This window comes from Chiroxiphia lanceolata, chromosome 1 (genome assembly GCF_009829145.1).
Source record: "Chiroxiphia lanceolata isolate bChiLan1 chromosome 1, bChiLan1.pri, whole genome shotgun sequence".
In the NCBI taxonomy this organism is placed as follows: domain Eukaryota; kingdom Metazoa; phylum Chordata; class Aves; order Passeriformes; family Pipridae; genus Chiroxiphia; species Chiroxiphia lanceolata.
Genome location: NC_045637.1, coordinates 113,554,863 through 113,581,363, shown reverse-complemented (window position 1 = coordinate 113,581,363; position 26,501 = coordinate 113,554,863). Strand labels below are relative to the sequence as shown.

The window sequence follows — 26,501 nt, the reverse complement described above, 5'->3', positions numbered from 1 at the left end:
TTATTTAAATTTGAATGCAGAGAATACTTTATTAACTGATTACAGTTTTGATGACCAATTTTTAAACCATAAGTAGTGTGGGAAACATAGTGGGGGACATTAAGGCCAAGCCATATATATATAGACAAATCTGGATACTGATAATCTGTACATTTAACCTCTGCTTTTTCTTTATACATCTTTTATTCAGTGTCTGAAATTAATCAAAGAGGAAAACCCCAAAAGAACTGGCCACTAATTTAGTCTTATACCTGGAGCTTTTCCATGGGTTTTTGAACGCAGTGTAAATCTCAGTGGAGATCAAACAGATTTTTTTTTAACCATACTCCCAATGAAGTGTTCAAGTGTAACCGGAGTTTGTTTTTGTTGTTACAGACTTGTGCAATTATTTTTCTCTTTCAAAAACTAGCAGTAGTTCTCTCGTGTAGAGGTTAATCTACTTAAGATAGTATTAAACTTAGCTAACAGATTCGGAAATCAATATAAATTAAGTGCCTGTGGTGTGTATCAGTTTTCCTGCTCTAAGCAACCCCTACCACTTAAGTGGACATACTTGCAATTTTACAGAATTACACTGACTTTTCAACAAAACCCAGAAAAAAATTAATTTACTATTCTTGCACCGTGAGCAGTGCTCCTACACAATGTGATAACCGTTTCCCATTTGTACAACTCCCTTTTGTAAAGTTGGGCAACACATATGAAAGGAAGACAGACATCAACTGTTTGTGTTCTGAAAGAGATTTCAGTTCTTTAGTTCCAGTCACTGAAGGAAGAGGCAGAGGCAAGTTTGAATTATCCCAGAAAAATGAACAACTGGTTTTATTTGGTGTCTTCAAGATGCTTCACCTTCTGTGGGAGATGTAGATGATGTAGGAGAGACCATTTCAGGTTTTCGTGAAATTCTGTCCAATTCTGCCTGAACATCTGTTAAAACTGGCTTCTGACCTACAAAATAAATGTGTAATATTCAGTCATGTTTATGGAAGTCATATAGTATCTTTAATTCTCAAATCAGAAAAATCCTAAAAATTGTTATCACACGCTTTGGGTGCAGAGTAAAGGCATAAGGCCAAAACCCAAAAGAAACAGAGAGGAAACAGTACAGAGAAAGTCATATCTTTTAATATTTCCCATTTCTCAAAGAAACTTCCATAATTATATATTGTCAGTATATGAAGAGTTAATGTATAAAATATAAAAGAAGTTTATTAAGGCTAGCAGTTATGACTACTTCTATGCAATTTTCTGTATATGTATTTTAAATAATTCTGGATGTAAATCAGGGGTTCCACCAAGCCCAGTAAAGTCAGTTCTGCACACTTTGTCAGTATAAACATGACACCCCTGCTCATGGGTGCACACAGACCTGCAAATGGCAAATCCCTTTCTCTCCTCACCCACTTGCCTCCTCCCTAACTTGGAATGGCACAGACATTTGTGCAGTCATACTCAGACCTAATTCAAGCTTAAAACACACCATTTTCCCCCCACCCTTTTACTCTTAACTCTTACTCCCCAGTCTAGGTTTCTATCTTGCTATGTTTTATCACAAGAATGGAGGAGACAATATGGGAAAAAAGAATACTAGAGTCTAATGCCAGGACAAGTGTGCATAGTTATCTTGGGCTGTAAGGGAACATTCTGATACACATGTAGTTTTTTTAGCAGTGTCCCAGCACTGAGGATGCAAATTAAGAGAATTACCCACAAAGGTAATTTTAGCCAGATATAATATGCTGCTCTTCAAATAATTTAACAAAAGCTAATGCTGTATCAGAATCAAAGCAGCTAATATTCCAACTAATAAGCAGAGGAATTTCCCACAGCTGCAGAAGGAAAAGTAATTGTCAAATCCCAAACTGCTCTTTTAACAGCCAAGTTTCAGATTTGAAGAGAGAGTGCCATGGATATCACCCAACACAAGACAGTAAATACTGAGGAAGGTGAGGAGGCCACATCTAAGCCAAATGTATGTTGTATTTATGGTAATCGCTTAAAAGCACAGCCCTTTGCAACATTAAACTGGCTACACCGTAACCCTATTTTTGTTGCATATTAGGAAATTTCTGAGAACATTTTTACTCCTTAATAGTTTAATTCTGTTCTTGAAGTTTCTGCCATGGCCCCGGACAGAACACTTTTCTGGAGTGCTGCCTCCGTTTGCCTGGCATCACCCAAACCTGCTGCCCAGCCACTCCCCACAAGATTCTTCAGTGGGTGCTCTCTGCACCTCACATTGCATCAGCTGCATTTGTTTGAATGATCTCCATATGCTGTTCAAAATGGAACTGCTGACTTTGCCTACAGCAGATTAGGAAGTACTCACACTTCCCTTTGCCAACTGAGCTTTAAATTTAAAAAAACGGAAGTGCACACATGTAGGAGAAAAACCCAAACAGGGTCAATCTACACAAAGTGTTTGTGGGAAATGTGTTCTTCTCTTTTACTGCATGAAAGTAAATACTGCTTGTGTTTCATTGGTACTTGACATTACTCTCCCCTAAGTGCAGCATTGCTAACCTCTGGGGAAGCAGAGAGGGAAGGTGTCTGTATTTGTATATTCTCATTTGTATAATACAGAAATATTTTAAACTGGAATAGCAAGAAGCACCAGAGTAGTCCTGCATCTAGCTTTAGCACAGTCACTCTTAAACATTTCTAGATTAATACTAATTGTTAATCACATCATGTAATGTTAAAATAAAATAGGTAAGTATTTTACAGGCTGTCACCAAACTCAGTCAAAGCATTCATCACATCAGAGCTAGAACACTAGAAGAAGAAAATTTAAAGCTGTTTTAACACTGACAGTATTGTTAAAAAAATCAACTTGGAAATTTAGTTCCAATCTACCTGAATAGTATTACAAGTGGCTTATAGCATAAGCCATTTTACTGGGATGGTGGGAACAAAGGAAAAAACTAAGAACTCATGTAGACACAATTCATGTTTAAAAAGCTACATGAAAAGTTTTTCTTTGCTCTTCTGAGAGCCATAAAAAGGCAATGCTAAACTGCTGTGAAAACAGAAGCAAAAAGCCATATAAAATATAAAAGCATATATATAAAGCATTTATATATACACACACACACATAAAGCATTCAGTTAAATATAGCAGTGTTCATACTTCTGATAAACTATACTAACAGGAATGATCCACCACTTAATTTGGATTGAGTCGATCTTTTGTCATTAATCATACCTGACTTTTTTGCTGATGGTGCTAAGTTGCTGCCAGCACCTCCAGTGCCACCTCCTCCTGGACTGCCACCAACACCACCAGGGCCACCAGGAGAACCAGTTTTCTTGCTCAGGAGACTATTGAAAAAGTTAGCCAGGACTCCTTCAGATGTAGCTCCAGCTACAAGGAGAGGAAGGAAAAAAACCACAACACAAAACCAACACAGATTTTTTAAGTAAATACTGATTCAGTGTGTTCACCAATCTAAATAAGCATATTAAAGCAAGCAGGCAAAGCAGCTATTTTACTTCCCCAGATGTATTTGTACCCTCATAAGAAAAGGTACCTTTCATATTGGGATCAATTTTTTTTGACCCGGTAGGGATAGGTGTAACACTGGCAACGTTTGATGTTACAGATCTATTTGGTGTCCTAGGAGATCCACCAGGAACTCTTGGTGAGGCATCCTATTGGGAAAAAAAAAACAACAACAACCCAAAAAGCAAAGTGTAAGCATATATGAAATGAAGCATTTTGTTATTTCTCACAGATCCTGAGCTTTTTTTTTTAAATGTAGTATCTCATGCAACTGAAACGACATAGGATTAGATTTTGCTGATTGTGTATGTGTTTTTTCATATTTATATAACATTCTTAAAACTACTAATTTTACTGCAACTAAAGCACTAATGAAACTTTTCATTTTACTCCAATGAGAAACTTGAAAATCCATCTGTTACTCAGTACCCTAATGAAAACTGTACCACTTAGATCACTGAGGGGCTACAGCAAATTTCACAAAAAGACAACATGTAGCACCAACACTGCAGAAAGGACTAAATGCAGCCCAGGAGAAAGAGCATTATTCATTACTTCAAGATAATACTTCATGTCTCTAGTTCATCTAAAGAGGTAAAGCTACCTTTGTAAGATCACAGGCTCCCCATTTAAACTTGTGTTGCCTTTTAGTTATTTTATTTGCATTTTAAATGTAGACGATAGTTTTCATTTGTCCTTAATTTTATGCCAGTCTTAGTATTCCTAGAGTCATGGTGCCAAATTTAGGATATGAAACTCACCAAGGCAATTCAGCCAGCATAGTTTGCTCCTTGGCACACTCTTGGGACAGAAAGGGGAGTAAACTAACTGCTTAGATGCATTCTAATATATGAAAAGGAAAGCCATGTCATTTAGCCCTGGCTGTCAATACAAGTTGTCATGACTAGCTGTGAAGTGTCATAATTTTAAGGCACTGTACAATGAGACATTAAATACTATGTTGTTTAAAACAAGTAGATGAAAGAATATTTGATAGTGCAGTTAAAAGCAACCCTCTAAATATATGAATAATTTTCATGTGATGATATTTAAAATTTTTATTACTAACCACTGGCCTTCCTGCAGCAGTAGGTGGTTGTTTCGCCAACTGTGACTGCAAAAAAACCAAACATACACATGAAGTGTTAGATATTACAGTGACTGAGAACAAAACCCAAAATCTGTATTGGGAATGTTGTTAAATGAAACGCTGGCTGCTTGTTTTATAGACAGAAAGTTACCTGCTGCTTCATAAGAAACACTTGGTCATCTTCTGCTACGATTTCTTTTTCATGAACAAACTGCAATATAAAAACAGAAACACAATTTTGACTAAAAGAAAGAAAGGTATTTCCTTTAATATCTCCTGGTGAATATGACCAAAGCATTCAATAATGAAGTACATGTATAAAATACTATGATGACTGCATATCACATTTTCCGTATTTAAGACTGCTGCCTCAATGATTCCATTTAAACTAAGTTAATTAGAAGTGAAATAGAGGTATCATTAACTCCTTTGACCGGGCAGGCGTAAAGCTCTAGACGTATTTGTAAAAAGACCCATTAAAAAGTTCATTAAAGCGTTCAGTAAAAGAAGAATGAAGTAAATTGTAACAGGGCACATTCAAGGCTCTGAAGATGTGTAAGAAACATTCATGGATGCACACACTCTGCATCATGCTCACGTCTCCGTTAATTTATTGAGGCCTCCCCTTAGCATTCCTTTATAGGTAACTATGGCCAACATGACTCTTCACATGTGTTGCATTAGACTGGTATATTAACTGGACACAGACATCTCCCTGGACACAGATCCCAGTCCTCCTGCAAGCTCTCTCCTTCCAAACAAGCTCATAAAAAAGTTTGCCCAAACAAGTGCGGTAAATATCAAAGTTTACAATCCAGGCCTGAAGTTTACAAGTATGTAAAATAAAATATTGTCAGCTTTACGTTCCTTGGACACCTATTTAACACACTACTATATGTGCTTTGATTTTTTCCCTAAAGACTGCAGAAATAGTATTAGTCTTCTCAGCTAAAATAATTCCCACTTGGAAATAAGATCAGTCACAAAAATCCTAGTTATGTTAGAAAAAAGCCATAGAAATATTTGTCTTCAATAACTTCTGCATGCATGGGGCCCACTGTTGCTGGCATTTTGTTCAAGAACCTCATTTATATTTACAGGTAGTTCTGTCATAGCCTTTTGTTAAATAGTACAAGAGAGAAAACATACTGAACATATGGAGAATCTGTTTTCACATGTTTATTTTTGATTTTACACTGTCTCAAGCTTTCTGATTTTAAATACTCCAATAGAAACAGAAGGCACTATGAAGTTATAAGCAACTCAGAGCAAAATGGAATGTTCTTAAAAAACAGTAACTCAATCTGACAAACAGGCAAATGACATTCAGGCTTTTCAATACCAAATACATATTAAAAGCAAAACAATATATTTGTAGTCTTGAACAATGTAACAGCGGCAGAAAAAAAAAGGTGCAAGCTCAAGAAAAGCTACAAAATACATAGGGGTTTTTTTTGATAGCTAAAGAAGAACTTTAAGAACAAAACAAGAAACCCCCCAACCCCCCCCCCACAGGGTTTACCACACTTACTATAAGCTGGAAGCACAGTCTCAGTGAAAGAGAAACCGTCAAAAATCTGACAGGCAAATAAATAGCAAAGAAGTTGAATGCCAAAACATCTCAATTTACCTTTCTAACTGGTGGTTTTGTTATGATATCTTCAAAACTGTCATCTGCTTTTAGTGTCTGAAAGTTCTCATGCAATATTCCTATCTTCTTGTCATTATCCCAACCTGCAGGACTAGAGAAAGGATTATTTGGCTTAAAATCCTATTGTTACTTCAGGCTATTCATGTATGCACTCCTGAACTGCACAGAACTGAAAGCCAGGAAAGCTGTCACAGCTCCCATTCCCCTGTGCAAGCGAGTCATTGATTAGTACAAGTAGGGAGAGACTGGTTCACCATAACAGAGAAGAGGAAAATCTCCGGGTTTAACATTTCCCTTTGGGGCAGTGAAATCTTGATCCACTGGCACTCACCAAACTCATGAGAATGTTAAATGGAACTTTAAAAAGCATAAACCAAAAAAGGCTCTAAACGCTGCCTTATGGTATTACATAGATACATTTTGCAGTCATGTACACATAAAAATGCAGGTAACTTACATAAATACTGCATCTTTTTCCACAACAACAGCTGGAACATTGAAAGGAAATCCATACAACTTCTGGACTATATATTTATATACTAAGTCAATGTTTTTGTTTTCTTTTACTGAAGTGTAAATAAGTGCTGCCCCATCTGAATAAACTTGTTAAAGAAAACTTAGTTTAGTGGCTAGTAAGAGACACTAAAGTAACCTTTAAACTACCAAAAAAAGGGTCATCTACGTTGTAGAATTTAGAGCAGGAATACAAAACCAAATAAGTCAACCAAGTTCCAACACTTAAACAGTTTTCTGCTTTCAGTGAACAAGGGTTTTCATGCCATATCCTTATATCTTGTCATTATCCCACCCTGCATCACAGTCACGGCAACATTAGCATTAGTAGCTTCAAAAATGCCAAAGATCTTCCACTTTCCTACTTGGGTTTTTTTAGTTAGGGGACCAAGTTCTTACATCATACAGTGATCTGCTTTTGAATGAAATGAAGGCAACTGAGTTGTACTGTATAAAAGTTACTAAAAGACCAAAAGAGTGCTGAGTATTCTGGCATGGCTCAGTACCAAATTAACACATCTTACGCACAGGATTAATAAAAGAGCAATTTTTACTTTAAGATTATAAAAATACCAAGGCCTCTAATTTATTTCTACATGTTTGCAACTCAGATTCTACAAGGAAGTTATATAATGGGGTCTGATTCCCATTCAGTGAAGTTTAGAATAGAATTTCAAGTCGTACGTAGCATATAGACTCACGAGGCTGATCCCTATGAATATTTTGTATTTTTCCTCCACCCACAAGAGTTATTACAGTTACTCAGAATTTCATTTTCAAAAATTAGGTCTTGCAAGCCCTTTGAAGGAAGTGCCATTTCAACCGAGGTCTCTGGTTCTTGGGCTAACTTTTCCATCTGTCAACTGCTGTCTCTCCAATAGCATTTGAACTTCCCTTTACCACAGCACAAATGATGACACAACGTAGGCATGTTACTGGCATCTAAAATCTACATCTCAGCATGTCTAGCTGACTAAACAACACTAAACAGTATTTAATATACTTCTTTAAAAATATGAAATCTAAAAGTAATAAAAGCACAGCAACAGCTTCTGTGCATTGTCTCTGTACCAATAAGAGAAGTCACACAGTTGCTTCCTTCCCTGAGAACCTCATCCTGTGAAATTACTGAACACAGAGGAGACTGCATATTTGGGACAAAAAGAATAACACGCCTTATGTACAACTGGAGCAATATCATACTGAAATGAATTATCTTTTTATTTTAGGCAATTAGTCAGTTGAATTGTCCTGTTTTGCGAACAGACTCCTAAACATGGAAATGGAGGCAAGTAAAGAAGTTCATGGTAAGGGGACATGCTACAGACTCCTGCAGCTCTGTAATAAAATAAAACTGAAACGTTTAATTCAACACTGGCTGTAGGTGCAGCTACAGCAAAGGAGTTGCATCCTACTTTGGTACAGATAAAAACACTCTTTTAAGCTTGTCATAATTAATATGAAGATTTGAGTCATAATCATCTTTATGATGTGTTAAAGGATACACTGTAAGCAAAACCGTCGGATATGTGACTGAATGAAGTCGAAGTGTTCATCTCTGTAGTCATGCTCTTTTTCCAGAACACTGATGGCATCACACTGTCAAAATAAACACAAAATTAATATACTACTTCCAGGCACCTGCTGAAATAGCAGTGCTGCTACACATCCAGTTCACAAGGGGAAAGGGAGATGGAGTGGGGAGGGGTAGTGTAGAGGAAAACAAAAACCTGCTAAGATACTTTAGAAGCATAATTGAATCTTTTTGTTTTTAATTATATATAACTTGATGTATATATACTGTGGTGAGAATTAACTAGGGAGTTAAAATGATCGGTATTTTTCATTCACTCCCCCTCCCCAATCCAGTGCAATAACTCAAAGTCTCTGTTGAAAACTTACCCACTAAATGACTTTGCTATTTTTTACCCAATGTTTTTTTCACAGACTGTAGTACTACAAGACAGTGTTTTCAATCCAGTTACTAACTAGCCCTTTGTAAAGGGAGGCAAAAGCAAGGAATGTGGAAGCAGAAAAAGAAAAAAAGGTGTGGGAGAAGAATAACAGAGCTGGCAGGTGAGAAGGAAGGTGCTGCTCAAATGAGAGGGTCAGACTTCCAGTGAAGGAACAGCATATGCATCAGAAGGTTTATGCCTTCACAGTGGGCCAGCAGAAGCTGCAGATGCAGTATGCTTACTGCCAATGAGAACTGAAGAGCCAGGGGGAGAAAAAACAACAAAAACAGCCAGAGGAGAACCACACTGTTGTTTTCTTTAGATTAAGAATATGGTTACATATCTAACAGAAACCAAAACAGATCACAAACACCTTAAGAACTGAGGAAAGTTAATAGAGCAGCACTTTACTAACTGTAACTCTCAAATATGTTCACCTTCACAAAAAAAGATCAGAAATATTAAAAAAACTTATCAAAACACTACGTTCAGCCTAAGGAGGACTGTGGAAATCAAGGGGAGTTCTAGTTGCTTACTGACTAGCTCACTTCTGTGAGCAAAACCAGATCTGAGGTGTTACTCTACTCCTTGAAAACTGGTAGAACTAAAGGAAAAGATAATTCCAAAATAACATGCAATGAGAGGTTCCAGAAAATAACCAGTCTTCAACATTAAACAAAGAATTTTTCAACAAGCTATTCAGAAGAACTTAACCACATGCTTCCCTCCCCAATTCCACAACTGACAGAGTTGCTTAATTTAAATATGCGAAAAACCTAAAATGTGAAACAAACCTTTGTACAAACTACTACTACTGGAATGCCTAAGTTACATGTTAGTGTATCTGCACCCAAGGGTAAAATCACACTGTCATCTTTGTCTTCCTGTAATGAAGTATTTCTTCTCTGTGGAGAAGCTGGAAAATCCTCGCCTGGTTCTATATATTCCTGGAAGTCTCTTACCACTGAAAGTAAAAAAAGTTATATTAAAACATCAGCTACTTTATTATTTCAACAATGATTTCCACTGGCATTGATCTCTAGTACTGTTGATTGCATAGTACTTCTGCATCTTTATGTTGAAAAAATGGAGCATGCATCTAGTGCTGACTAGTTGTTTGCTCTGTGCAGCACAGGAAAGAACTAGCAAGTCTAAGATCTGCTGGACTGGCAGCCAGAAGAACATGATCTAATAAAACTGTCTATAAGGACAACATAAAACCATTTTTATTTTATCACTGTGGAACCACTAGGCAGGTGCTATTAACGATTACTGTTTCATCTTTTTCCTGAAGGACATAAGTTTCCTTCCATTCTTCTTGGCAAAATTAATGGAACAGTTTGTCAGAATAAACAGAATTAAGCCCAACACATCCTGTTTAGCTGCTACCATATACCAGGTTTTATCTACAAACTCTTTGTCCATTCTTCGCTCTTTGTACAGAGAATCTACAGTCGTAATAAACAAAAAAGAACAGAATACACAAACACTATTTATTAACTAGCTTTATAATTAGTTAATGGCATATTAAATATTTGGTATGCTTTTAAAATAGATCAGACACTACTTTAAAATTTAGCAGGGAGGGTAAGTCAGAATGTAACTTTCTATTTTCTCATTCTTGTCGCAACTGTCTTGTCATGTTCCACTGCACACACCCAAGCCTCTCGTAACACAGCCACTTACTATTCCTCCAGTCAGGGATGCAATCTTAGGCATAAAATGTCTGTATCTTTCACATCACGTCCTGTTCCACACAGCAGAAACAGGATTCTACCAAACCAAACCACTGATTACTATTCCATGAGTAGCACATCCTAAAGAAGTCAGGCAGCAAGGCAGTTCAGCTGCATCACGCACAGGGGCAGCTTACCTCCCTCAGTACATTCTCACTTCTTTGTCCTGATTTGTGTTAACCCACTGCTACCTTCGCTAGGCTGACTAAAGCCCTTCAACTTAACACCTAGAAAAGCAGTTGTGGAATTAACAGAGCAAGATTTACTTCAACACCCTAGAGGAAAAATTATATTAGGTCAAGATTATTCAATTTTTCTGCAGCTCTCTGAGTTCATGGTAACAAAAAGCACATGCACTGATTATAATCTCTACTTGAACAGTCAACTTGGGCTCTTATTCGGGGACTGCTGCTACTTCAGTCTGGTCTAAAAGCCTCCCAAATCAATTGAATGTGTTTTAAACCTAGAGGCCTCACCAACATATGCCAGTCACTCAACATCTTTCCTGCACAGTATCCTGTCTGTTCTGGGATAATTGCATAAAATAAAAATCACACTACTCCAGTGTGTGAATTCCTAAAATTCCCACTGTATGATCATAACATATTAATCTTTATATAAGTACAGAAAACAGTAAAAAGGAGGATTGATTTAGTGTATCACACCTCAAAGACTGTGAAATACAATCTCAGGTCTTAGAGGCACAATTTCATTAGACACAGACTAATTCAGTAAAGAGAGAGGGTTTTTGTAACCCTTCACACACAGCTGCTACATACCCCCTAATATCTTTCCATATGAGTTCTAGTCCTCCCAGGGTCTGTCTTTGAGAGAAGCTAAGCTGCTAGAACGGGAAGACAAACACAGCAGCATATCTCCAGAAAACTACACACACAAACCCTCAGCAGATTTCAGCCTTATTAGCAAGTTAAACCAGCTCGAAGGAGCACTGAGCCTGACACAAGAATGAAGTAGGACCATGTAGCCAAAAGTCATGCAAGCAAGACTCCTCCCTGCTTCTTCTGGCAGTGTCAAGCTCCTGCCTGCCTAGCAACCCATGAAGCCACATCACAAGAGGATCAAACAGCTTCCAGTCACATCTGGATTGTGTCCAGGGCTTCTGTTATACCCAATGTATCTGTAAGAATTAGACCAGATGATAAAAGAACAAAACAACAGAAAAAACTAAACGAGTAGCATGTTTTCTTGACTCGCCTCATGGCTTACAGTTTCTGGATTTTGTAGAGTTTTGCTGTTCTGTTCACTCAGTCAGTAAGGAAGCAAAACTACCAGCTACACATTTTCGATAACAGAGATATTGCACCCTTACTACTTTCATCCAGCAAAATCCTATCCTGAAATTGTATGTCAGGATGTTTAATACACATACACACACTAACTCCACTCCCCAAAACCAAAATAAAAACCACATCCAAACAAGCTCAGCTCCTCCCTCCTAAAAAAAGTTATTTTTGAGGAAGATATGATACTTCCCTTAAAAGAATTTCTCTCTTAAAAGGATAAAGAAAACAACCAACTTTCCCCCCTTCTCCCCATTCTTAAGTATCTACAACCACTGCCTTACAGCTTATCACAGCACAGCTACAACCTGCATTTCTAAAATAACTATTCAGCAATCTGGCACTCAGATGCTTAAGAACATACCAGTTACAGAGTGACTTCAGACTTACAAAGTTTAATCATCCTATTTGATCTTAACACACAGCTTTCTCAAATACTTTTCCTTGCAGTAATTCTCCAAGAGATGAATGGGAAAGACTCATGTTTTATTACCCCAAGGGAAATACACTTGTGCCCAAAAGTAATATGGAGCCATAACGTTAGCAAGTTCAGGCAGACAGTTTAGGAAATCCTGAAATATTTTTGTGTTCTGCACGTTTAAAACTAAAAAGACAAGACACTGACAGAGCCATATCCTATCCATGCCAAAGCAAATATACAGCTGTGTTAATGTCAATAACAATTATGATAAAAATCTTCAAGTAGAAAGGGCCCAGGTATAGCCATGTTGTCATGAACTCTCTCAACATTGACACTTTTGGCAGGCACAGAACAAGTCCCAGATTCTCTGAGTAATTACAGGAATGATTATGAAGCAGATGTAGTGACCTACCTTTTAAATAAATTAATAAATTGAAAAATTGAAAGCTAAGGATTTTTTTTCTTGGAATATCTCATCTAGAAAAATATGTAAAATGCAAGATTGTCATTTCAGATGTGTTCATTCTGAAAGTTTTTTCCCCCAAAATTGTTATTCTGTTAGAAAGAAGTACTAGTATTGTTCATACAGCTACTTGAGACTTATCTGAAGCTTGACTGGTTTGATAATCCCTAATTTTAAGTAACATATCCAAAGAATGAAAAAGACTGCAATGGAGGGATTAAATGGTGCAGAAAGCATTAAGCATATTTAAATGGATTCCTATGTATTTGCAGAATACTCACACTTCTGTTCCATTTCTTTCATTTCTTCAGGAGGAATTTTTAACTTGTCAATATGTTCTCTTACAACACTTGCCCATTTTTGTAAAGAATCCAGTGCAGTCCAGGGTCTAGACATGTCTACTACCAACATAATTAGAGTGTCCTTTAGAGAGCTTGCCTCCATTGCAAATTTAAGAAGACCTTTGTGATACAGGTCACCATCCAAAATCCATACATTACATCTTGTTTGATCTACAAAAAAAAGGGAAAACATTTTATGAGATTTACTTGAAACACACCACTACAAAATGGCTATTAAATCTTCTTTAGACATGTCAAATACAAGGAAGAAAGCAGATGACATATCTTTATCAGTCAACTGAATATACATAACATCACAGCAAACTGCATCTTGTGGAGACAAGCTCCTCCTCTCCAAATCCTGATGTTTAATGGTTGATAACTGAAGATCTTAAATACATCATCTGAAAGGGAGAGATAGCATTCAATATTTCAAAAATAGTTGTTCACCATTTTAGAGAGAGAAAATGTTTTCTTCGAGGTGCATCTTAGAAGAGCAGAACTGGGTGAACTCAGTCATCCCTTTCCAGCCCTCGGTCTGCTCAACTCTCAAGGGCTGCCATCTCCCCCTCAAAACTCTAACATGATACACCTACATAACTCTTAAACTACAGAATGTACCTTGGCCATTCAAAAAACTGAATAACTGCAAGTTTTTAATGATTGAGATGGACTTGAAGTTATTCTTCCAATTTGTGAAAGTGCAATCAACATACAAATAGACCATCCCACTGCTTTTTTTCCCCCAAAAACCCCCACCATACTCCAGTATTCACAGACACTTCTACAGTTAATGAGGAGCTGTTGATTCAAAATTAAGGAGCTTAACAGAATTACATTTTGCCTTCAGGTAAGTTTTTATCACTTGTTACAGAAGTCTGATTTAGATCAAACTCCCAATACTCTTAACCCTGGTTTCAAGTTACCTTTGAGATCAATAGCCAGGCATGAAAGTCAGGAAAGCAGATGATTTCATATATATCCCCCCCCTCCCCCAAAAAAAAACCCGAGGCCAACTTCTTCTGGTTCTCCTTCTACATAGATTTGTTCTTATAGTATAGACAAGTATTCCGATTTTTCCCTAAAGCTTCCAGTATATCCTTATTCACACCCCGTAACTCCAGGTATTTGGACCTTAAACAGGATCTTAAACATACTTTTTCCTTTCTAGCCATGCCTTCACCCAAACTTTTGGGTTGGTGGTTTTTGGGTTTTCTTGTTGTTTGTTTTTTTACATCTCCCTTAGCATCGTGCACATTTTCCCACCCACCAATCCATGGCAGTAGTCCTGCAGATTCCATGCCACCAAGACAAAGGTTTCTCTGTAGGTTTACGGTAACTACTTGCTATAGTAATTGAAATGGAATGTAGGAGCCTGGGCATCTTTTCCTCTAGGCCTGAGGAATGTACATCTATTCAGAACGTTGCAGCTAAGTCTGCTTCCCTGGTCTTTTCAGCCTTTTCTTCTGACGAGTTCTTCTCCTCCTCTACCACTTAAGTGGTCATTCATGGTATCTACTAAGGGAATTACACCGACAAACTTCCTTACCATACAAATCCCTTCTGGTCTAAGCCATGATAAAGAAAGAAGATCATCCCACTGTATTATCACTGTGTTATCACCCAGATATATCACAAATACAAACTTACCATCTCGGTCTTCATCATGCACATTTAAATACAAGTACTCCATTCCTCTTCCTTTTTTGTATTCCTCTATTCCTTGAATTTTTCCTATTAAGCTAGTTTTACCTGCTCCATCTTCACCTGCAGAGACAGAAGTATGATAGCACTCAATCTTTAATCACTGTTACATATTAAAACCCACCTGGGGCAATAAGAAAACCATATCCTAACAGGGTGACTGACCTCACTGAAGTTTTGAAATATAGCAGGTTTTGCCCAACTCATCCATCTGTTCTAAGCGCATGTCTCAGCTTCAAATCTTATTTCTAGTTATTGATAAATGCAATTATGCCACTAACTATCTTATCTGAAATAGGCTCTTACACCTATCTTTAAAAATCTCTGTTAAGGAGTAGTTAAATACCTCAAACAATTTCAGAATTTCAACTACAACCAAAGTAGTAGCAAAGTTTTTCTAAAGTAGTTTCTAAGATCCTCTTACAGGTCAGAAGAACATGATTTAGAACTCCCTCATATCAAACAGCACACAACACCAGGCTGAGTAAGGCAAATCTGTTTCCTTAGCTTTTGTGGGTTGGTTCCTTTGAATATTTTCTCTGTTACAGGTCAGAAGAAACCTTAAAAAGAGGTGACAAACAGTAAGCCCACTGCCTTACAGTACACCTGTGTGTATTTGGGTAGCACAGAGGAACAAGCCTGCAATCCAGATCCATTCACTCCTATTCTCTTCCCTCCAAAAGGAGCTCAGGTAACCAGTGAACCTTACAGCACATGCACAATGTAAACACCTCAACTAGTACCAGAGGCTCTTCTTGAAAAACCTAATTTCTGGTCATATGTCCCAGAGCTGGAAAACTTCACATGCAGTTTTTCAACTTGAAGGAATAATTAAGCTGAATTTGGTCACAAAGCAGGGTTTTGCCACTCTGATTTGCAGAATGATGTGTGTGTAACAATTAGATATTAGAAAATTCTTGAAACTCACTCACAAGTTACAAAATTAAGATTAATCCCAGGTCCCTAAGAGGCACCTTATGAGTTTTATGTCAAATGCAACATTTTTTTCCCAAGTCTCTCCTATACAGGGAGAGTATAAACACTTGCTTTCAACCACATAACAAAGAGGAAAGTTCAAGGGCAGTAATTTTCACTGCTAAACATAATGATGTTTTCCCTTTACAGGGAACCGACCATGACTTTATAGACAATACTATGGCTACATTAAAAACACTACAGAAAAAAACACTGGGAAGAGCAGAAGAATTACACTTTGATAGACTGATTTTGAATTTGCTTAACATATCATTCCTAAGGTTACCACATGAAGCCTTCAATTTAGAGGTAAGCTTTATTTTCATATTTCACTAACAGTCTAGAAAACTTAAGACTGATGACTTTAGGGAGTCCAGGGGATTTTACTCAATTGAATGAAAAGGCTATTTTAAATAAAAATATATTTTTAAAAATAGAAAAAAGAGAGAGAGAAATAAGACCAGAACTGAAGTTTAAAGTCTAGTTTAGACAAGTCAAGTGAAAAATTAAGTTGTATCAATTTAACTTTTTCATAATTGAAGAGCTCATTTGTAAGTTTCTTAACCACGTTATATATATCACGACATACTTGAGCAAACAACTACGGCTATAATTAAATAGTTTTAAATAACTATTGAAAAGCACTCCTATTTTCTATTCATACATAAAGCTTTTCCTCTTCTTGTAAGAACATTCCATAAAATAAAAATTCTGACGAAGTGAGGAGTTCAACCTTCATCACCAGAGATGAATTACAATTCCTCCTCTGCTCTCACCCAAGTACTTATCCAAGCTTCTTAAAACTGTCATCTAAAAACAACTGGAAGGAGTTTATTAGCTGCTACTCTGACATGTTATGAAGCTACTTCAACTTCTGCCAACAATGTCTGTATGATTCATTACGCTATTTTACCTTTTTGAACAGGCAGCTTCAATTAATTTGTGCTAGCAGAAGGCTCAACAGGTAAGACAAACCAAAATTATTCCTTTTAATGAGGGGTTGCACTCAGTAGCGTTCTTAGTTTCTCAGAACAGCTGACTCCCAGCTAAGTTCTCTTGTATACTGGTTTGTTTCACACAGGTGGCAATAAAGATTTCAACTTGCTTGCATTGGGAAAGTTTAATATCTTCTGCAAAGCATATCTGCCAGTTCTTAGCAAAAGTTGCTGCAACAAGTCTGCATAACTGCAGGTGTTTTTTAAAGTTCTACATCTGACAAAAGACACACTTAAGCAGTCTAAAACATGCTTATACAGATGTTAATACCACTATTAACTACTATTAGCTACTATTAAGTAGTAGCTATGCAACTACTGTTTGAAAGTGCTCATGCTAAACAATATAGGGAAACTTGTAATATATATCCCACAAGCCTCTTACTTATCACAGCTCTGTGTTATGTCATTTTCTCTCCACCCTCATATTTCCAAATGCCTAAAGTAAATTGGAGTTCAATATTGTTAATATCTTAAGGCAAAATAGGAGCTGGAATTTTATTTCCTCCCCTAGACTGGAAGAAATTTTATCAGTACAGCATAAGACGAGTTGATGTAAAACTAGTGCCTCTGGACATGTATGCACACACAGTAGAGTAATTTCTGTCTTCCATCACAGAATTACCTAAATTTACTCTGTTCCATGAAGAGGACTGTCTACTCCCTTCTCATTAGCAAATATCCACCCATTTCAGAGCACCAAGGTCAGGTAGGTGGATCACTGACACATATAAAGGTATTGGACGAGTCACTGCACGCAGAGAGCAGCGCTCATCTTTCACTAGAAAGCCAGAATGATGCATCAGTGAAGTTTAGAGGGATTGGTACTACTTTCATTAATTACTCAGGTAAGGAAGAGAATAGTATAGTTTGCAGAGGATGTAAGAGAAACCAGAAGATCTGTGGAGAAAAGAGTTAGAAGCAACACTGGCAAGTGGTCCAAAAAAAGTTAGCAATCCATAAACTAACAAGTTTACAAACAGGATGACCCACTTGCAAGGGTGCAAGACAGCTGCCTAGCCAAATGCACCCAATTCCATAGGAGATCCAGAGTTCTTGACATATTTAAGCCAAATTAGAATCAATGTTTTTTCAATATCACCGAAAAAGCTGTCAGAAAGTAAAACTAGAACCATTGTATATGACACAAGGACTTCTTCCTTTTTGTCCAAGCAATTGATCATAAAAAGTGAGGAAAAGATAACTGTCTAGGCCAAGAGAATATAGAATCATAACTGAATAGTTTGGGTTTAAAGGAAGTTTAAAAGAAGGGACTTTTAAAGTCATCTCATCTAACCCTCACACTAGTCTAACCCAACATGCTAAGACTTGAGGTTTCATCTGCCTGTACTTTCTATGTTTAATATGTTGAATATACCTTTTAAAATTGTGGAAACTCCAAATGCATTTGCATCGCTGCTAATCTTTCCAACCTGAGACTTCAGTATAAAACACTTGAAAAGTCAACACACTTTGAATATACCAAGTTATGCTAGGAAAGAGCAGCAGTAGGATTTTGTTTTGTAGCTACTCTTCAGCAAGAATATCAAAATACAAATAAATTCTAAACCGGTGCTTATCTAAAACTCCAAAGTGGTTACTAGAAATCTAATTACCAAATTAATTCTGAGTTCATGCAATGCTAACTCTTAAGACTTCTCAAAACTCAAACACTTTACTGTAATATCTTTAGTGTGCACAGAAGGTTCTCTCCCTAAGGAGGGGGAAATATTTGTAAGGAAATTAAAGTCTATTAGTCGTTTGAGGTTTGATGAATAATGTACAGCATAATAATGCAATTAGCTTTAAGTCCTACCAGGGACATATATAAAAGTATATATGCTTTGGGAAAAAACCCAGTAAGAATACATATATACACATATACTATATGGCATTCGAAATTACAAACTTTAACACACTTAAGCATATTTACCTTTGTTTGTTGTCTCTGGATATCTCTAAAATATCTAAGAAATAATGCTGCTTAGTTTCAGACAAAACTAAAATATCATATTCCCTAGGCTTAAACATCAATGCATACTAATATTATGAAACAGAACTGGGTTTTTTTTCAAAGTACTACTGAAGGAATACATAAAACAGAGCCTTATGTACCTTCAAAGAGAGTCATCATCATCCTTTAAAAATTCTAAGATGGAAAATCCTCTAGCTTCTTCTTTATTTCTAACTGTGGGATTATTAAATTAATTACTGACTTCCATACACAAACTCACTGAGCAAAACATTTCTGACACCATTTTTGATAAGGAATTTCAAGGTAGAATAAAAATCAGGTAGATTTTGCATCCTGCTTTTGCAAACAATACAAAAGGTCCTCCTTTTGCAGAGTAAATCCTAAAGAACTAAAATGCCCCATTACATCAAACTGGACTCACACACTAATACTACAGTGAGGAAACAGAAGTGATGCTTCTACCAAGCAGTGCTATGCACCAAAGCTGAACACAAGTAAAAGTGAGTCAACACATTTAATTTTGCAGAAAAGTCAGGATAGGAAGCAGCTGAAACAAAGCCAACTCAATCTGCTTATGCACAGTATTTCATCATCTTGTTAACGAAACGGGAAGTCTTACATTCAACTAAGCGAAAGCCATTGCACTTTTATGCCCACACTTCTACTACTTCATCAGAGTTTGGGGTTGTCAAAGCTCCTCTGTCCAAGGTGCTACTCTGTCCACAAAACAGTTCGACAACATCCTTGTTGCTGCCCTCAAACATATAAGAAACTATAGTAATACAAACCCTTGCCAGTCTCCTCCCTTCTCACTACTCCAGGCAAAACGCCTGTTTACTGAGCAGAAAATCAAGCCTCACTAAATGTTCTGCTACAATACAGAATTTAGCAGAATGGTCACCCCCAGACAGGAAGGATGGGCAATGAGGTGAATGAATTGCCTTCTGTGAGTGCAGGCAAGCAGGCACTTATCGATGTACTGTTACACAAACTGTTCAGCCATAAGCTATCACATTAGAGAGAACTTAGGCTCTATTACAGAACTTCTTCAACCTTTCAATTACATATTTTAAAATTCAGAATATTTAACACTTCTGCTATTTCCACATTTCTTTTTTTTTTTTTGGAAAATTCAAATAGAAGTAGATTTTTCACTTGTCGTAAAACAAGACATTTCTTACTTCTCACAGAAGTCTGTACATGAAAGAGCAACCAGTGTGTTATCTCCAGGACAGACATGGGTTTTGACTTTTTATTTCAATTGTTTTTCCACTGTGATTACAATATGTCAAGGCAAAGAAGCACAAAGTGAACATTTCTTTTGTGTCATCAGTATTGATGGTCTGCACCTCTTCGATCTAGGGCTTTGATTTTTTTTTTTCTACAGCTCTTGGAAAAACCTTGGATGCATTTAATTTTTTTGTAATCTATAATCCTACTGGTGCCTTGGTGGGAGTTGGTGTGTTTGCATTTTAAACCAATCAATTAAAATTCAGCTTGATATGAGAATTATACAACTCATCTCTTAAAAAAAAATAAAAAAGTCCAAACAAGGCCACACAAAACTAGAAATGGTCCTAATTAACACCTTCTGCACATCCCACACCCCCAAGCATATTTTCATGAATTAGCTTCACACTTCTTACAGTGCAAAAGACAGCTTCTGGATAGAACAATTTAAAACATCTAATACCTGTAACATAAAATATTGAATATTTTTATTAATAGAAAAACATCCATCTTGCTAAATATGATAGAACAAAACCATCAAGTCTAAACATGAGTTATTGAACAGGGCCAAGATGCCATCCCAGAATACCAGAGCAATCACTATTCTACACCATGTGAACGACTGAATCCTGATACAGTGGTGTAGAGACATAAAGGTCTTCTTCCTACTAGAACCAAGCACGTGGGTACTACAGCTATTTTCAAAATTAAGTACTTCTCACAGACTAATAACTGCTTTTTCTACAGCTGCATATTAGTGAAAGTGGCTTGTTAATACATTCTATACTAACTGAAGAATGCCTTTTGCAGAACAAGACCAAAATAATCAGAGTAAGCCAAATTTAGTTTGCTTTCAAAGAACCAAAGAACAAATTAACTATGAGATGATGAAATCCTTCTCTCAATCCCTCAAAACAACATGGAAGTTCACAATAAATAAGTCATATCAACCCTTCACGTAACTTGCCACTAAATTATTATTTACTCCTTGGATAAAAAGTTTCTCCTCCTCCAAGTTTGTTTTGCACTGCCAGGTTAAGTCTTTCTCCTCACATATGATTTTTTTGGTATCTTTGTGGCACCAAAAAATTATATAACTTCTCTGAGGAGCACCTTAATTGCACTTCTGCATTTCAACGGGATCGAGAGGAGATTGTAGACAACTCTTCCAATATGTCTTTTGCCAAGTCCTGCACTATGAGAACACAGGGCCTGACTGTGGAAAAATGCACAGCAGAAAGTGTTACTTATGCTTGGAGAGACCCACAGTCAGAAAGCCAAATGTTGCAGAGAATTCCATAGTGAATATGAACAGCATCCATCTCTTAACACAAGCCTTCTCCTTTAACATAGCAGGAAGTCATCTAGTGTATTTTACCCAGGCTCACTGCTAAAATAGAATAATCCCATGCTACTATCCAAGGGACACCTTTATTGGTACTCCTGCCACTAACCTGCCTGGAAAAACAGAAGCACAATTCCTTTCACTGTTCTTCACCTTTGGAGCTATTTCAGATACAGATCCAGTAACCAGTAGCATCTCTGACAATGATGAAACAAACTAAAGTAAATGCAATTCAAGAATTTCAGAACTTCCTGTGCTGTTCTAAGTGAGTTTTACTACACAGCATTTGTGTAATTCTGACTTTTTGGAAGGGTATTATAGCTGGAAGGACACTATAAAGAAGTACTACTTAATTCTAAAAAAATGTGGCTATAAACTAAGCAACTAGAATTTTATCTAGGTCAATGCCCCATCAAAACAATTGACACTTTAGGAGTATAACTCTGCTGACTGAAACAATTTGGAAGGCTACATTGACTACATTTGGAAGGCTTTCATTACCAGCAGGTGAAGAAGTTGCAATAAGAGGAGGAAAACAAGCTCTCTGACTTAACTTCTGCAATCCTATGGAAGTAAGAAACATTTGAGATTAACAATATGGACAGTGTGAACAAGCAGTATTTCATCGGTTACACTGATGATCTGATCACAGTGGAACTTTCAGGTGCTTGAATAGGAAAAAATAAAATGGAAAACTAATTTTCATAGTGTTGAGTACAAATTTAAGTAAGAAGACTTAACATACTCTCATGACAATTTGCCGTAATGGAACTTAAGAAGTTCACTATATTTCATGGGTCCACTAGAAGAAAGAGCTCAAAGATTCAAACAGGCCTGGCCCTGAGAAGTGAGATGTCTAGGGTAAAGAGAAAATGTGGACACAAAGCAGTTGAACTCTCAGTGCCCATAAACTTAAAGCCTTTATTATCAAGTGGAGTAAAGTGAATAAAGGAAACCAAAATGCCAGTGATTCAGTAGAAGCATAAGTGTGCAATACAAGACACAAAGTCAGGTGTGCACGTGTCACTGGATGGTTTGAAATTGCTAGAATTGTAGGCAAAGAATACACTATGCTCCAGAGACAGAGGAACATATGAAATATAAAGCCACACAGAAAACAACTACTCAATCCACTTGCCAGCTGGGAGCCTGTTTTCTGGTGCATCCTGGAATGACTTTGAACATTACTGCTCCAATGCACGCTACAGTTTGTTGGATAAATGATTAGTTCGGGTCTCTGAATCCAAGTCTCCACACATTTTATAGCACTATAGATTCCATCCGTCATCTGCAATGGTGACTTGTCAGCTGCTCCCTCCACTCCACTGGCTGGTTAAGATATATCAGAAAGAGAGCTCCCAGTTATAAGCATCAGCCTTCTCATCACACTCAACAAAAAGCATCTCCTGCAATCAACTACCTTTATTACACAAGGGAGCAGAAGAGACAGTCCAGGAGGGAAAAAAAAAAAGAAGTAAGAGCAACAAAAACACACTCTTTCAGTTATCTGCAAAAAGTAGCTAAAAATGTCAGTGAAAGCAGTCGATTTCCTTATGAAGGCAGGAACATTGTATATTTTCTGCTGGTATAGTTTGCTAAATGAGGTAGCTATGGTCACTATGACAGAACTGCCTAGGAATGAGAGCATAAGTGACTTACATAAAGTTTATGAAAGCTTGAGTTTTCACTATCACTTCATACAAGAAGAGAAAAATGCTTTCATGCTACATGTGGTGCCAATCAGAGTGTAAAGTCTTCACAGAAAAAGAGTTATTGAAAAAATGTCTGCAAGTGAAACAATTCTGGAGGAGTAAAACTGTGAGTTAATTAATATTTGGCTGATATTAAGCAGGGGATTACCAATATTATATGTTAACCTTCACGAAACTATGTGCCATATCTAGAGGTTAACATTTGGCATTCCAGTTTCCTTTAGTTATTGCTGTGATATGTCAAACTGCTTTCCAGGTTCTTAAAAATGAGATGTTAACATAGCTAAAAATAAATACTGAAACAGGAGAATTAGCATGCCAGGTTCTCAGAACAACTCGGCATACAAATGTATGCACTGTTTGAAAAATATAAATGTTGTAGGCAAATTAGAAAACCTGTCCTAGCAAACAAAAGAACACTATGTGGTGGGTTTTTCCGGTTGGCTTTTCAGGGTGGGGGAGTGGGATGTTGGAAGCTTAGGGAATTTTTTTAAAATGCAGATTGTAATGAAAATAAGCACTAATTTGTTACTATGTATCATGTTTCAGCTGGTAAGTTTTGACCAATATGACTGTTTATATAGCAAATATTTGTCTGCCACAAAATGCATGAAAACCATCAAGACTTTGGTCAGCTTTACAACTTCTGCTTAAAACTATTGAAAGCATAATGAAACTGAAAATAATCATGGCAAGAAGTGACCTGTATTAATAATAAAAGTTAGTAAAAAACTATCAAAAGGAACAAAGTTTGAACACAGAGGAAATGTGAGATAACAGAGAGACTGCAAACACACAGCTCAAGAACCCAAACAGACAGAACTTCACACACTGAATCTGTCCAATACAGAATACATAAGTTCTCTCCTTTTTCTGTGCCAGTGTGCTTCAGGCACAGCATCATGACTTGCAAGTGAACAACAAAGGTTAGGTATTCTCACAAAGAACATGGCCATGGTCCTCACTGGTTGGTCCTCAGATCTGATGTTCTTTTACCTAAACACATGCCAAGCTTTTTTTTCCCCCCTTTGGACCAAAAATCCACAATTTCTAAGCAAGAATCAGAATTTCCTTTACAAGCTTGTACATCTTTTAAAAAATGCATCAGTTGAAAAAAAGAAAAAAAAAAGTATCACATTAAGTCATTCTATAAACTCTAAGTAAATGGTAAGAAAGAAAATTTCTATACAACAGGTTGAATATCACAAACTAAACGAGCTTTTGGAAACATTCTATGGTGCCTTCTCTAGCCCTGAAGGAAGCAGTCTCCAGTTATTGAGTACTAAGGATTACTTGACTATGAAGAGAAGAAAAACAGAGTGTAATCTTGATAAGGATCGCAGTTTGAAGAAGAATCTTTCAACTTCAACAAGGACAATCATCCATTTCAGGTTCAAAGTATCACATGAAGGCTGTCAATCATTATGAAATCTTTCTTTACTACTACTAGAACTTCCAAACTCAATATCTTACTTAATTACATAACATAAAACGTAAAAAATTAAAGGGGAGTGAGTCTTGTAACAGGTTCACTAGACCATCCTGTAGTCCTTGCACAGTCTTCTCAGTCAGTTTTAAGTCACCACTCAGCTTATCAAAACAGGAAGAAAAGGATCACAGTGATTGCTTTAGGATTATGGAGGGAAAAAAACCTTAACTTGAAAAACCTCAAGAGACTATAAACCACAAGACTATGCAGAATTATAGTGTGCATAGAATCTGCATGAAAATCTTACTGAGTTTTAACCACGTTTCCAAATATTAACATGCAGTTCTTTCAGGGGACAGGGAGGTTGGTAAAGGAGTGGAAGAAGCAGCTAGTTATGAATCCATCCACTTGGATTCCTCATGTTGCCTACTGGTATTAGTATTTAATAGTCTTTCAGGAAAAAAAAACAACAACAAAGCAACAAAACCAAAAAAAAATCCCACTAATAATAATAGCAATAATATATTCATACATACATGAATATGATGCTTGGGAGCATCCATTTCTTCTCCCCCCGCCCCCGAAAATTTTAATTTTGACGAATCATTTTTCTTCTTTCTCTCAACAGTGAATGGCAGCTGGGTCTCTCATTATCGCCTTATCAAAGTCCCCTTCCGTAACTCCTCGCCCTGGCCAGGTTGGACTAAGGCACTGGGTGGAGATAAGCGGCCAGCAGCCGGCGATGCCGCCGCGCCACTTGCCGATGCTGCCGCTGCCGCCACGCCGGGTGCGAGTGGGCAGGGCAGAGCCGGCACAGCCAGCACGCCCATACGGCCTCCCCGCCCTCCGGCCCACGGCAGCACCGTCACTGACACCGCTCGGGCCACGGAAGCAGTTTTTGTGTCCGCATGACACACCACCAGGACCGGCAAAGCAGCACCGCTGGCTCCAACGGGGGAGGTTTCAGGGCCCGCACGCACCCCGAAACCAACACTAATGGGGGAAAAAGACAATAAAAGCTCCCCATCTAAGCCATCTAAACCTAAGGAACCGGGGTGGGGGAAGGACAGCGAGGGTATTATGGCGGGGTACCTACGATGAGGGGCGTATCTAAAGCATCTCTGGATATTGCATATCCAAAATGAAGCTAAGCCATGCAAGGGAAGAAGCGAGAGGGTTAAGACAGCACCTTGCCACCCATCAAGCCCCCCTCCCCTTGGGGCGCTAAACAAGGGAAGCTCCAGAGAGGGCTCAGGAGCCAGCCTGTGTGCGGCGGGGATGGGAGAGGGATCGGGATGCTTTTCTCAGCCTGTGTGCGGCGGGGATGGGAGAGGGATCGGGATGCTTTCCTCACCCAGCAGGAGGACATTCTTCCCCGAAGGCAGCTTAGAGCGGGAGCGCGTGGACACCTCGCTGAGGATGCAGGACCTGGCGTGGAGAGACGACACCGCTTAGGAAGGGGCTCCCGCTTCCTCCCGGTCCCCACCCTCGCCATCTCCCGGGAAAGGAGGATAAGGCGCGGGGGGCGGGGGGGCAGGGCAGGAGTTGCCGCTGCCAAGGGGAGGTGCCCCCCCAGCTCAGTGACTGAGCGGGACTGAGCGCCAGCGGGAGGGGAGGATTATCCAGTCCCCCTCCCCTCGCCGCCCACAGGGCACGGAGCCGCTGAGGGCGGCGGCGGCCAGCGCGCCCGGGTCCGCGGCCGCGGGGCGGGGCGGGAGGGCGCTCACCAGAGGTTCTGCCCATCGTCCTCATCGGCGCCCGCCCGCAGCTCCGCGTTGTTGTTGTTGGTCGTGGCCGCAGAGGCGGCGGATGAAGCCGAAGGAAAGCCAGCAGCCGAGGAAAGCCCAGAAGAAGCAGAGGAGCCGAAGGAGCCGACTCTCCCCACCGCCGCCGCCATCTTCGCTGCTGCTGCCTCCTCCTCCCTGCCCGGCCCCGCCGCCTCCCCGGGACGCGGAGCGGGCGGCGGCGCCGCGCCGGCGGGAACCCGGATGTTGGGAGGTCGGGGGCGGGGACGGGGCGGGGGGATCGGCGCTCTGGTCGCCTCTGTCGGCCGGCCCGGGAGCGGAGCGAGTGCCTTTGGGTCGGGATGTCTCCAGTGCCGCTCCCCGCTGCGAGGTGTTGCCTTGGGCAGGGAGCTGTGCTGTGCCGTTTGCTCCCCCGGCA

The 26,501-nt window shown here is 38.6% G+C and overlaps 1 protein-coding gene across 1 annotated transcript; it reads right to left on the bottom strand.

The window, feature by feature from the left end:
• On the bottom strand, positions 1-26,318 carry DYNC1LI1 (dynein cytoplasmic 1 light intermediate chain 1). The gene is made up of 13 exons (XM_032697132.1): positions 26,066-26,318; positions 25,693-25,766; positions 14,624-14,740; positions 12,914-13,144; positions 9,506-9,675; positions 8,262-8,355; positions 6,701-6,836; positions 6,223-6,334; positions 4,744-4,803; positions 4,572-4,616; positions 3,531-3,651; positions 3,206-3,364; positions 1-948 (listed from the first exon to the last, which is right to left on the bottom strand). Exons 1-13 carry the CDS (start codon positions 26,233-26,235, stop codon positions 836-838), a joined length of 1,602 nt encoding a protein of 533 aa, XP_032553023.1. The 5' UTR covers positions 26,236-26,318; the 3' UTR covers positions 1-835.
• Positions 26,319-26,501: the final 183 nt, after the last annotated feature.

Bases quoted from the DNA above. Each gene is read 5' to 3' on its own strand.
- DYNC1LI1 (XM_032697132.1), bottom strand. From the start codon at position 26,235: ATGGCGGCGGCGGTGGGGAGAGTCGGCTCCTTCGGCTCCTCTGCTTCT. The intron at 14,741-25,692 runs GTGAGGAAAGCA...CTGTCTCTGCAG, and splicing joins GAAGAATGTCCTCCTGCTGG to GTGAAGATGGAGCAGGTAAA. The intron at 9,676-12,913 runs GTGAGTATTCTG...TTTTACTTTCAG, and splicing joins GAAAGAAATGGAACAGAAGT to TGGTAAGAGACTTCCAGGAA.